The sequence below is a fragment of the Corythoichthys intestinalis genome, chromosome 17 (genome assembly GCF_030265065.1).
Source record: "Corythoichthys intestinalis isolate RoL2023-P3 chromosome 17, ASM3026506v1, whole genome shotgun sequence".
In the NCBI taxonomy this organism is placed as follows: Eukaryota; Metazoa; Chordata; class Actinopteri; order Syngnathiformes; family Syngnathidae; genus Corythoichthys; species Corythoichthys intestinalis.
Window position 1 is genome coordinate 16,127,120 of NC_080411.1, and position 14,088 is coordinate 16,141,207.

Sequence of the window (14,088 nt, forward strand, 5' to 3'; positions counted from 1 at the left end):
CAGTGATGGCCAAATGAAGATTTTTGAAACAATAAGGCATTGCCGCCAATTGGTTCAAAGCTTCATGGTGGTTCATTTGGTTTCATGACAGTCTTATAATGCCTTTGTCAAATGAAGTGTTACCAGTTAATATCTTTTGGTGGGAATATCCCATAATAAAATGAGGACAACTGCGGCTTATAGTCCAGTGCGGCTTATTTATGAACAAATGCCGTTTTCATGTCAAATTTGGTGGCTGGCGGCTTATAGTCAGGTGTGCCTTATAGTCCAGAAATTACGGTACAACATGCCGCCTCCCTCGCCCCCTTCAAAGACGAGGGATATAATAATAAGTATAATAATAATAATAATAAGTTTTTTTTTTTTTGCCAGCAAAGCCACTGTAAGTAATGTAAAAGGAAATCAATGTTGTGGAGGTGGGGAACACTCCACTAATTTTGCTACTGCTACAGTGCTTCAAGTCGATTTTACTCACTGAGAAAAACTAAGAAAAACAGCAAGCTGAAAATAAGCTTAACAGACTTATTTGAAGCAAAAAGTTTTTCTTATTCAAACTTAAAAGTAAAACTTGTTTGTCAGAAATGTTTTACAGTAGTTCAAGAATATTGTTCAAAACATTATTTAAAATATTTTTTTTCTTGATTATGGTGAAAAACGACCAACTTTTACATGTATGGGCTCAATACGAACAAATAGTAATATTTACGTAAAGTAAATGGATGAATCTGACTCATTAATCTGTTAATTAGCCTTTAACACTCAAAAAAAGATGGAGAAAATTATTTCACTAGATTTAACAAAAATTATCAGATTAAGACGTTATGAATTTGCAGTGTGAAAGTTAGTTTAGGTCAATACAGATTTATTTAGCATTAATCATTTAGCCTGTCAATCGATTAGGTTCATATTGGTGAGAAATGTAGCCCTGACCCCCATTCACCAAATATGTTTGGTCTTATTAATGTCCCGTCCCCAGCAAAAAGTGTACATGCAGGTCATGCTGTTACATCGTCCCTACCAATATTAAAACCAAACCTACGCCCTTGGTCTTGTCAGACGAAAACTGGCGTTAGTTTTAGTCTCCCAATCATGTTTTTAGCTTGTTATTGTCTCGTCGTCATGAACAAATTGTCAGTCGATCAAATAATTTATCGTAATCATTGATGAAAACAACAATGGTTTAGTTTACTGTTTAAATAACGGTGCCGCCTTGACAGCCCACCGCTGATGTCATTCGTCTGTACAAATGTGTCTGTACCTTAACCTTTTGTGTGTTTCCACGCAGGAGAAGCGCATCGCGTCCTTGGACGCCGCCAACTCTCGCCTCATGAGTGCCCTGACGCAGCTAAAGGAGCGCTACAGTACGCAGTCGCGCAACGGTATCTCGCCGACCAATCCCTCCAAGCTTCAGATCACAGAGAACGGAGAGTTCCGCAACAGCAGCAACTGTTAAACACTAAAATGGGGATTTTTGACAGAAACTCCGAGGGCGATGTTTCCCTCTCACTCCCAAAGGAACCCCCAGCGAGTCGGAACAGAAGACTTGAAAGAGGTTCGCCGGGATCGGAGCGTGTACATACAAATGCGTACGTACGCACGAAGAGACAGTTTGACGTCCGGGGATGAACCACTACGTCTTTCTCGATCTGGTCGAGGACGCTTCGCTAGCGCTTTAGCTTCCAGTCCATGTTTGTAAAGAACCAAATAGAAGCTGAAAAACCCCCCGACCTTTTTAGGTTTGAAATGCCATTGGGCGGCTCACCCCCTGGTAGTGCACTTTGTAAAAGCTATTGGTACACGCAACGCCTTAAGATAAGGATTGCGACTTTATCCCGCAGCAAAAAAGTTTGAGAAAGAAAAAAAAACAGGCACAATTATATACTGTGGATTTGTATAGGATAGAGCTTGTACAAACTTCTATGTATGATGTAAGTAAATGAGATACATGTGATACTATATTGATGCAATTTAATATAGATGTATGCATTTCCTTTTCTTGGCTTCTAGAGTATACATGCATACACACACATACACATGGCTATATTTGATAATGTCAAAGGTAAAAGCAGACTTGTATTTAGGAGTTTTATTTTTGTGCTTCTAAAATGATGACTGAAGAGAGCGCGTAGGTTTTCTTGCACCGGTCGGATATTGTGCTAATGGGCGTGCTATACACTGGACTCGCTAGACCAGCAAGGAACCGACCATTCCTTACCTGTCTGGTTATTTGTTTAGCTCTAAAAATGTGATTTATTAAAGCAGAGTCATATTTGCAGGTTGCGACTTGGCAACCTAAACCCTTAAATCCTACCACTATTAACTTTCAAAGTTCGTCTCCTGTACAAACCCTCCAAGTCAGTCCCACCCTTAATGAAAGTATCAAATTAAAATATGTCTCTGTTAAAGGAAAAAATTCTTTCCAGTTTCAACCCTAAACCATACCTCCAAACAATACTAAACTCCAACACCAACACAAACCCTCTAACCCTGTCACTTACCTCAGCTCGAAAATCAACACTTTGACTTAGTTACAACTGAATCTTCTTTACAGGTTCAATCATACCTTGACCATGACCCCTTTCAGCCCCAAAACAGTTCATTTTATAAACCAGGGGTCTCCAAATATGTCCTAAAGAGCTGCTTTGGGTCCTGGTTTTTGTTTCTACCGATCAAGCACAGACAGTTTAACCAATGAGGTTTCTGCTAAAACAGCAGCACCTGGCTGCAACCAACTGATTACACTTGTAAGACACCAGATTGGTAAAAAGGTTTCATCTTGTTTTGTTGGAATAAAATCCTGCACCCACTCCGGCCCTATGTGGAATAGTTTGGAGACCCCTGTTATAAATCATTAACAAGACACAATCCCTCCTACTCAGTACTACCCTTAACCCTCAAACTAAATGGAACTAGTTACAGACCATGAGCGACAGATATGAAGACAAAATAGGACATCAGGAATACAAGAACTAGGAGCAGACACATTCTGCAGCCACTGTGCTGAGGTTTTTCTGCAGCACTTTTGGCATTAAACATCCAAAACTGAAGATGCAATCTTCTGATTGCTTCTCGGGAGCATAAAAAAAGCACTTAATAAAAAAGATCCAGCACGTAATCAAGTCTACAAAAACCCAGACACTAAACTTACCGTGAGCCTAATCCAGCTGCCCTTTTCTATCCTTATCTATACTAGAAAAACCGAACCCAGTCTTTAGTTCCCAATACCAAAATATTACTGCTACCTAAAGACTGGTTCCTTGACATACAAAATGAATCCGTTTCAGAGTTGCTCTCTTTCTAGGAACCGTGTGTATTGTGTGTGTGTATTAAAAACACTCTTTGTGAGACAAAAACGCTAAGAGACTTGTGCTCTTTTGGCAAAGCCCGCTACAACAACACACCGTTGCGCGTCTGCACGTCATCACGCCGCGGCACCCAAATTGAGATATCATCAACAATAGGCCAATAGCAGAGCAGAACCGTGTTATTGAAGCATGACGGGAAAGATTCTGAGTAAAATGGCAGCAGGATCTTATGGCACGCCTTTTAAAAGCAGGAAGTACATACCTATATTTTACAGTACGTAGTATTGTTCGTCCATCCATCATCTACTGCTTAATCGAGAGTCAGGTCGCAGGGGCAGCAGCTTCAGCAGGAAAGCCCAGACTTCACTCTCCCCAGCCACTCCAACCAGCTCCGCCTGCGGTGTCCCCAGGGCCTCCCGCCAGTGGGACATGCCCGGAACACCCCTCCAGGGAGGTGTCCAGGAGGCATCCAAACCAGATGCTTGAGCCACCTCAGTTGGCTCCTTTCGATGTGGAGGAGTAGCGGCTCAACCCTGAGTCTCTTCCGGATGAATGAGCTTCTCACCCTATCTCAAAGGGAGTGCCCGTACACCCTGCGGAGGAAACTCATTTTGGCCGCTTGTATCCGGGATCTTGTTCTTTCGGTCAAGACCCACAGCTTGTGACCATAGTTGAAGCTAGGACAGTAGATCGACTGGTAAATCGAGAGCTTCGCCTTTTGGCTCAGCTCCTTCACCACTACAGACTGGTGCAGAGTCCGTATCACTACAGACGCTGCACCAATCCGCCTGTCGATCTCCCACTTCTTCCTGCTCTCACTTGTGAAACCCAAGATACTTAAACTCCTCCACTTGGGGCAGGATCTCATCCCCGACCTAGAGAGGGCACGCCACCCTTTTACAACTGAGGACCATGGACTCTGATTTGGAGGTGCTGATCTTCATCCCAATCGCTTCACACTCTGCTTCAAACCGCTCCAATGAGAGTTGGAGATCACGGCTTGATAAAGCCAACAGCACCACGTCATCTGCAAAAAGCAGAGATGCAATGCCGAGGCCATCAAACCGGACCCCCTCAATGCCTCGGCTGCGCTTAGAAATTCTGTCCATAAAAGTTATGAACAGAATCAGTGACAAAGAGCAACTTTGGCAGAGTCCAACCTTCACTGGGAACAAACCTGATTTACTGCCAGCAATGCGGACCAAACTCAGGCAATGGTCATACAGGGACCGAACAGCTCATACCAGGGGGCTCTGTACCCCGTACTGCTGGAGCATTCCCCACAGAACACCCCGAGGGACACGGTCCAACACCTTCTCCAAATCCACAAAACACATGTAAACCTGTTTGGGTGAACTCCCATGCACTCTCGAGGACCCTGCCGATGTAGTAGAGCTGGTCTACTGTTCCAAGGCCAGGACGAAAACCACACTGCTCCTCCTGAATCCAAGTATATTTCGTGTTTTGAATATTTACCCATAATATGAAGCGACGGTGGTAATGTGGTTAGCATGGCCACCTCACAATTCTAAGATTGTTGGTTCAATCCGGCCTTTCTGTGTGGAGTTTGTATGTTCTCCTCGTGCCTGTGTGGTAGGCTGATTGAACACTCCAAATTGTCCCTGTGTGCATGAATGGTTGTTAATCTCCTTGTGCCGTGGGACACTCTGGCAACCAGCTCAGGATGTACCCTGCTTCCTGCCAGGTGTTAGCCGGGATAGGCTCCAACACCTCCGCTAACCTCGCGAGGATAAGCGGTTCAGGAGATGAATGAAAGAATATGAAGTGAAAAAGGAATTAAAAAACCTTTCTGAATTTGAATATTTCATGTACAGAAGCGTTTGTATGTCGAGGTACCACTGTACTTTTGTAACCCTAAACCTAACTCAAAATCCTAACCTCAAATCACAGACCTTTAGGATTACACTTACCACAACCATCCACATACTTTGAATCCTTGAACACAATGTCGATCCTTAACATAAAACCCCAAACGCTATCCCAAACCCTCCTACTATACTCCAACCTATTTAAAATGTAATTCCTAAAACCAAACTGTACTTTGAATTGGGGTTCAGTAAAACCACGACATACCATAACCCTAGCCAAAGTGGTTTCCTGGAACCAAACCTGTAAAAGCGATCCCTAAATGGTAACACCCTAAGCCACTACATTGCCCAACTCCTGTGAATACGCTCAACTCAAACCCACTCCTGACAACACTAAACTTTGTTTGAACCTACTCATCAAATACACCTTACTTTGTAAGACTTCACGAAACACTACAACAATTCTCCTGAATGTTTTCTTTCATCGTAGTTTAATAGCAACAGTACGGTCAGTTATTTCATCGTGAACGTTACCTCGCGCTCAAACTCTGCTGTATGGGCATCATGGGTGTTGTAAATACAAATGAGCGCCGCTAGCAGTGTGCTGCTATCGCTAGCAAAAACAAGCTTTTGATGGCGGGAGTCTAGTTTGGGGTTTTGCATTTTTGAGATTGAGATCGGCGAGCACAATCGTGGCTTTCTCATGGCTCAAACGTCTATGCACTTTTACGTTAAGTGACTGGTGTGAGCTTCTTTTTTTTTTTTTTTGGGTTACTAAAGGGAGCGCCGGGACTGCGATTGTCGTTTGTAAATTGTCGAAATATGTAACATAAAACTGAAGCCGAGAGACTGTGCAGCTTTTTGAGATTTAGTTAATATTTGTGGGTTTTCATAACGCAAGTTACATGGCCAAACGTGACAAAAGTCACAGTTTTGGGAGGCTATTAGCTGCTTGCGACATTTGCACAGCTTAGTGCAGGATTTGATTCTATGTACTTTTTTTTTTTGTTACATCGGAGGAAATCTGTCATTTGCTTGAAGGTGCTATGAAATGGTGAGCACGTCAAAAAATGAACTGGGCTAATGTCATTTTACATGTTGAAAATGAATTTGGCACTCAAATTTGGCGTTTTTTCAGTTATTCCACCCAAAACAACATATCAGGGAACACCCACCTTTTTCAGTAATTCTGGTTGTGACATCACACCCAGAATTGATGATCATGTCTAGCTTTCCGGTGTTGACTGAATGGTCACACAGTGTCACTACACAATCGTGACAGGCTACCGGATCGCGACAGATTGCTCCTGCTCATGCGCGAACCAACGCCATTTTCTCCTGAAGGATGACAGGATATATAGATATGTACGTGACAGATTAAGCAGTATACATTTTTTTTATTTTTTTGTTATTACAAGGTTTGTCAGATATCTATAGATTAACTAGCTCTTTTAGTCAGTCTTTGATCAAGTATATGTAAGAAAGTGTTATTGTAAAAATGAACGAAGGATTCAGTCCTATTGTTGCGTATGTGAGTATAGTTTGTTTAGAGTTTAGGTTCTACACATGTACTTCAAAACAGTTTCAACATTTGAAGGCATTATGTTTACTTCTATCAAAGGAACAATCATTGGATGGTTTTAAAAAATAAAATGATCACCACCCCCCAAAAAAAGAAAAAAACAATTCTATTTATCATTTAATCTAACACGTACAAATCTATATCTGCCGTCATCGCTCAAGAAAAATGGTGTCAGTTCGCGAATACGCAGTAGCAATCTGTCGTGGTCCGGTAGTCCAGGGGTCTCCAAATCGTTCCTCGAGGGCCGCTGTGGGTCCTGGTTTTTTTTCATACCTGTTTTCCGAAATTTCCAGGTTCGCGGTGAATCAGTAACAGGCACACTTTTGCAAAAGAGACAATGTTTATTGATTAGAAAATGAAGAATAAATGAGATTTATTGATTACAATCCCACAAGAGCAAGCAAAAAAGTATCAACAAATGTCAACGATGACGCTAGATTTGAGTTTGTCAACCCCAGAATCCCCGCGTTACCGTTACAGCAAAACGAAATGTCCTTTAGCAATGAAAATTGCTTACCGTGACAAATGAGCGGGGAGCCAACACACTCCGGTAAGGCGGCGAAGGAACAAAGCCACGCGATCCGTACGTGACCCGCTGGCGGACTTCACGGGTCGCTCGGAAATGTCCGGTTTTTGTAGGGACCAGACAATGCCCTAGTCCAAACATTAAAGTTACTTTTGGTTCAGCCCCCTTGAAAAAGGGCTTTTCACATGGGACAAATGAGCTGTGCTGCAACAGATGCAACAAAGGGTAAATATTAGGGCTGTCAAACGATTAAAATTCTTAATCGAGTTAATTACAGCTTAAAAATTAATTAATCGTAATGAATCGCAATTAATCACAATTCAAACCATCTATAAAATATGCCATATTTTTCTGTAAATTATTGTTGGAATGGAAAGATAAGACACAACATGGCTATATACATTCAACATACGGTACATAAGGACTATTTGTTTATTATAACAATAAATCAACAAGATGGCATTAACATTATTAACATTCTGTTAAAGCGATCCATGGATAGAAAGACTTGTAGTTCTTAAAAGAAAAATGTTAGTACAAGTTAAAGATTTTATATTAAAATAATGTTTTCGTTTTAATAAAATTTGTAAAATTTTCAATCAAAAAATAAACTAGTAGCCCGCCATAGTTGATGTCAATAATTACTTACACAATGCTCATGGATGCTGAAGCCTATAAAATCAGTCGCACCCAAGCGCCAGCAGAGGGCGGCAAAACTCCATAAAACACAACAAGTGAGCGTTTCACTGTGTACTGTCATTTAAATCTCTCTGAGCGAGGCATCTGCGTCAATTGCGTCAAATATTTTAACGTGATTAATTTTAAAAAATAATTAACGCCCGTTAACGCGATGATTTTGACAGCCCTAGTAAATATTATGGGTGCAAAACAAGTTATCTCGTGAGATTCCCTTCTAGCTTTGGGATACTACGGTGCAAAACAAGTTATCTCGTGAGATTCCCTACTCAAGCGCGCTAAGTATGGGAACAAGGTGAAAAACAATAGAAGTTGTTCACAGACATAAAAACAATAGAAGTTACAATTTAGCAATCATACATCACAAAAGTATAATGTAATATTTTCCCCCATCAATACCGATCAAGCACAGACCTTTTAACCAATGTGGTTTCTACTAAAACTAGCAGCACCTGACTGCAATCAACTGTTTACACTTATAAGACACCAGATTGGTGAAAAGGTGTGGTCTTATTTTGTTGGAGTGAAATCCTGCTCCCACTGCAGCCCTATGTGGAATAGTTTGGAGACCACTGCGGTAGTCTGTCACGATCAGGTATCGACAGCCAGCAATTTAGTAGAATAGCGTGCCTGTGATTAGCATGCTAGCACAAATCAGTAGGTCATTCTGGGTGTGACATCAACTTGTGTGTTCAAATTTTTTAGTTACAAGTAAATGTAATGGAGTAAATGTAATGCATTACAAGTCTTTTCCGTCACTTTTTTGGATGAATTCCTGTCCAAAATATGCCCTGCTATTAATTTACAGTCACTTGTAGCATTACATAGCATCTTTAATAGAGTATTGTGAAGGTTTCAACCAATTTGGGTTATATTTACCTGATTCAGTTTATTTTTTTAAGCTCGATGGCTAAAAAAAAGCTGCATAGTCTCTCTTCTTCCCCCCCAAAACAATGATAAAGCTTCACAGATGAAAAGACACGCCTGGTTTAATTTCTTTTGTATGAGCTGGTTTAGCGCTCGCTAAGCTAACAGCGCCAAGTTTACAGTCAGGAAAAGCTCCAAGATGAATCAGCTATAAATACAGCAAAATATGTTGTATGTTTTCTATGAACCTGTAGAAAATACTTTTTGTAAGTATGTTGAAATTATCTGTTGAATTACGTTTTGTTAAATAGTTGTTTTTTTCCCCCTCTCTTCCTTTTGTTGTTGTTTTCCCATTTTGGCGACATGTGACAAAACAATAATGTACAGAGGAACTTGTGTTGTCCAAATGTGGCCGTGCAATGTATGTACATTTGCAACAAGACCTATTATTAAAGTTTTATTTAGCTATTTTAAGATCCCTTTGTGCCCCCTTCTTTCAAAATATGGAACTTTCTTTGAAATGGGATAAATTGGGGGGTGGGGGTGCTAAAAAAATATTTCTTTCAAAAAGTTTCATAATATTAAAAAAAACAACAACAAAAAACAGACCTTACGATGCATTTATAAACACAAATTACTATACATGATCATAATTTTGAGCGGGGAAAAACACATATGCTGTACTTGGTAGATTTTAAAGGGGGAAACTACTATATAGATGGGGTGTAGAAATATATTAAAAAAGTGATATATTGCGATACTTTGTAGCCCAGAAGGTTATTAACATGCGCCCACCAAAAATCAATATATTGTTTTAGAAATACAGTGGGGCAAATAAGTATTTAGTCAACCACCAATTGTGCAAGTTCTCCTACTTGAAAAGATTAGAGAGGCCTGTAATTGTCAACATGGTGTAAACCTCAACCATGAGAGACAGAATGTGGAAGAAAAAAAAATCACATTGTTTGATTTTTAAAGATTTTTTTTTTTTCAAACTAGAGTGGAAAATAAGGATTTGGTCACATACAAACAAGATTTCTGCCTGTCAAACAGGTCTAACTTCTTCTAACGAGGTTTAACAAGGCTCCACTCGTTACCTGTCTAAATAACACCTGTTTTAACTCATTATCGGTATAAAAGACACCTGTCCAAAACCTCAGTCAGTCACACTCCAAACTCCACTATGGCCAAGTCCAAAGAGCTGTCGAAGGACACCAGAGACAAAATTGTAGACCTGCAAAAGGCTGGGAAGACTGAATCTGCAATAGGTAAAACGCTTGATGTAAAGAAATCAACTGTGGGAGCAATTATTAGAAAATGGAAGACATACAAGACCACTGATAATCTCCCTCGATCTGGGGCTCCATGCAACAACTCACACTGTGGCGTCAAAATGATAACAAGAACGGTGAGCAAAAATCCCAGAACCACACGGGGGGAACTAGTGAATGACCTACAGAGAGCTGGGACCACAGTAACACAATGCGCCGCCAGGGACTCAAATCCCACACTGCCAGACGTGTCCCGCTGCTGAAACAAGTACACGTCCTGGCCCGTCTGCGGTTTGTTAGAGCGCATTTGGATGATCGAGAAAAAGACTGGGAGAATGTGTTATTGTCAGATGAAACCAAAATAGAACTTTTTGGTAGAAACGCAGGTTCTCGTGTTTGGAGGAGAAAGAATACTGAATGGCATCCGAAGAACACCATACCCACTGTGAAGCAGGGGCTGGGGCTGTTTTTCTCCAAAGGGACCAGGACGACTGGTCCGTGTAAAGAAAAGAATGAATGGGGTCATGTATCGAGAGATTTTGAGTGAAAATCTCCGTCCATCAGCAAGGGCATTGAAGATGAGATGTGGCTGGGTCTTTCAGCATGACAATGATCCCAAACACACAGCCAGGGCAACAAACGAGTGGCTTCGTAAAAAGCATTTCAAGGTCCTGGAGTGGCCTTGCCAGTCTCCAGGTCTCAACCCCATAGAAAATCTGTGGAGGGAGTTGAAAGTCTGTGTTGTCCAACGATGGCCCCAAAACATCACTGCTCTAGAGGAGATCTGCATGGAGGACTGGGCCAAAATACCAGCAACTGTGTGTGAAAAGCTTGTGAAGAGTTACAAAAAACGTTTGGCCTCCGTTATTGCCAACAAAGGGTACATAACAAAGTATTGAGATGAAGTTTTGGTATTGACCAAATACTTATTTTCCACCATGATTTGCAAATTCGTTGAAAATCAAACAATGTGATTTTCTTTTTTTTTTTTCCACATTCTGTCTCTCATGGTTGAGGTTTACCCATGTTGACAATTACGGGCCTCTCTAATATTTTCAAGTGGGAGGACTTGCACAATTAGTGATTGACTAAATACTTATTTGCCCCACTGTATGTCATTGGAAAAAAAAAAAAAACAAGAAGTTGCTACCAAAATCTATCAGAATAGTGTCTACGTTAGCTGCCATTGACAGCGCTCAACATCCAATTTGTTTAAAGTGGATTGGACTTGGGCCTTTACAGGTCACTTCCTGTTGATTTTGAGTCGACGGGAAGTGACCAATGAATGCCCAAAAGCAAAAATAAGTGACCGAAAGTCAACGAGGAATGGCGTGAAATGCCCCAAAATGAACTAATTGCCTGGAATTGGCTGCAACTGAAGTCCATAGACGTCCAATCTATTTGAAGTGGGAGGGATGGCAACAAATTCCCTGTCGATTCGATGTCCACTAGTGATAAACTCATTCTAATTTTCCTGTTTCATAGAATATTTATCCCCTGTATCACTTTTACGTACTTGAGGCCAGTAAACCGACTATGAATAGCCACGAGGGGGTTTTGTTGTACTTAATTTTGACCCTTTTGGGGTTCCATATAGAGCCCCCTCACTTTACTGGCCTCAAATACGTAATAGTGACACAAAACACACAAAATACCCTTGAAATAAAGTTTCTCATATGTGTATTTTACCTAGATATTATCACAATGATCAATGTCTAACAGCCGAGTGTCGCTGTTGAGTAGGTTTATTCATTTTCTAGCAACGTAAACACAGTCTGAGCTGCTCCAGCTTTTATTTTGTTACTTCCGGTCACTAGTCATGTGAATTTGCATATTAGCTAAATATTTAGTTTCACCCGTTTGGAGATTTAAACATTTAGAGTTAGGATTTAACTTGAAGATTTAGCTTTAACATTTAGATGAAGGATTTATATTTAACATTTAGATTTAAGATATACATTTAAGCTTTCAATTAAGTATCGTTGTCTGGATTTAAACATTTAAGTCGAATACTTATTGTTGAGAAAAAAAAAAAAGTTGTTAAATGTAAACGTGCAAACAAAACAAAAAAAAGTGACTAAAATGTTCACACATTTTAAACACTGTGGTGCTAAATGTGAGAAAATGTAGTTTTCAGCATGTGCTGCTTTACAAACGACGCACCGTAGGTAGAATAACCACACACACAAAAAGTACTCAAGTAAGAATGGCGTTACTCATGGACTTCTACAGTGCCTTGCAAAAGTATTCGGGCCCCCTTGAACCTTGCAACCTTTCGCCACATTTCAGGCTTCAAACATAAAGATATAAAATTTAAATTTTTTGTCAAGAATCAACAACAAGTGGGACACAATCGTGAAATGGAACAAAATCTATTGGATAATTTAAACTTTTTTAACAAATAAAAAACTGAAAAGTGGGGCGTGCAATATTATTCGGCCCCCTTGTGTTAAAACTTTGTAGCGCCACCTTTTGCTCCAATTACAGCTGCAAGTCGCTTGGGGTATGTTTCTATCAGTTTTGCACATTGAGAGACTGACATTCTTGCCCATTCTTCCTTGCAAAACAGCTCGAGCTCATTGAGGTTGGATGGAGAGTGTTTGTGGACAGCAGTCTTCAGCTCTTTCCACAGATTCTCGATTGGATTCAGGTCTGGACTTTGACTTGGCCATTCTTACACCTGGATACGTTTATTTTTGAACCATTCCATTGTAGATTTGGCTTTATGTTTTGGATCATTGTCCTGTTGGAAGATAAATCTCCGGCCCAGTCTCAGGTCTTGTGCAGATACCAACAGGTTTTCTTCCAGAATGTTCCTGTATTTGGCTGCATCCATCTTCCCGTCAATTTTAACCATCTTCCCTGTCCCTGCTGAAGAAAAGCAGGCCCAAACCATGATGCTGCCACCACCATGTTTGACAGTGGGGATGGTGTGTTTAGTGTGATGAGCTGTGTTGCTTTTACGCCAAACATATCGTTTTGCATTGTGGCCAAAAAGTTCAATTTTGGTTTCATCTGACCAGAGCACCTTCTTCCACATGTTTGGTGTGTCTCCCAGGTGGCTTGTGGCAAACTTTAAACGAGACTTTTTATGGATATCTTTGAGAAATGGCTTTCTTCTTGCCACTCTTCCATAAAGGCCAGATTTGTGCAGTGTACGACTGATTGTTGTCCCATGGACAGACTCTCCCACCTCAGCTGTAGATCTCTGCAGTTCATCCAGAGTGATCATGGGCCTCTTGGCTGCATCTCTGATCAGTTTTCTCATTGTTTGAGAAGAAAGTTTGGAAGGACGGCCGGGTCTTGGTAGATTTGCAGTGGTCTGATGCTCCTTCCATTTCAATATGATGGCTTGCACAGTGCTCCTTGAGATGTTTAAAGCTTGGGAAATCTTTTTGTATCCAAATCCGGCTTTAAACTTCTCCACAACAGTATCTCGGACCTGCCTGGTGTGTTCCTTGGTTTTCATAATGCTCTCTGCACTTTAAACAGAACCCTGAGACTATCACAGAGCAGGTGCATTTATACGGAGACTTGATTACACACAGGTGGATTCTATTTATCATCATCGGTCATTTAGGACAACATTGGATCATTCAGAGATCCTCACTGAACTTCTGGAGTGAGTTTGCTGCACTGAAAGTAAAGGGGCCGAATAATATTGCACGCCCCACTTTTCAGTTTTTTATTTGTTAAAAAAGTTTAAATTATCCAATAAATGTTGTTCCACTTCACGATTGTGTCCCACTTGTTCTTGATTCTTGACAAAAAAATGTTATTTCATATCTTTATGTCTGAAGCCTGAAATGTGGCGAAAGGTTGCAAGATTCAAGGGGGCCGAATACTTTTGCAAGGCACTGTATATTATGAAGTCTATTATTCGATTAAAAGTGAAAAAGTGTTTGGTGAAAAGAATACTTAAGTAATGAGCAACATTGTGAGTCTACATGATGTGATACACTAATTCCCGTTAGTCCAAATGCAAAAATAAGCTAGGTGGAAATGTGACAAA

The 14,088-nt window shown here is 40.7% G+C and overlaps 1 protein-coding gene across 11 annotated transcripts in view; it reads left to right on the top strand.

Annotated features, from left to right (window-relative positions):
* Positions 1–9,279, top strand: part of LOC130905857 (disabled homolog 2-interacting protein-like) — a 198,875-nt gene extending 189,596 nt beyond the window's left edge. For all 11 annotated transcript variants that reach the window (XM_057819595.1, XM_057819597.1, XM_057819596.1 and 8 more), the window contains one exon: positions 1,286–9,279. In XM_057819595.1, the coding sequence (XP_057675578.1) occupies positions 1,286–1,453 (168 nt within the window). In that variant the 3' untranslated portion in view covers positions 1,454–9,279. The remainder of the gene's footprint in view (positions 1–1,285) is intronic.
* Positions 9,280–14,088: the final 4,809 nt, after the last annotated feature.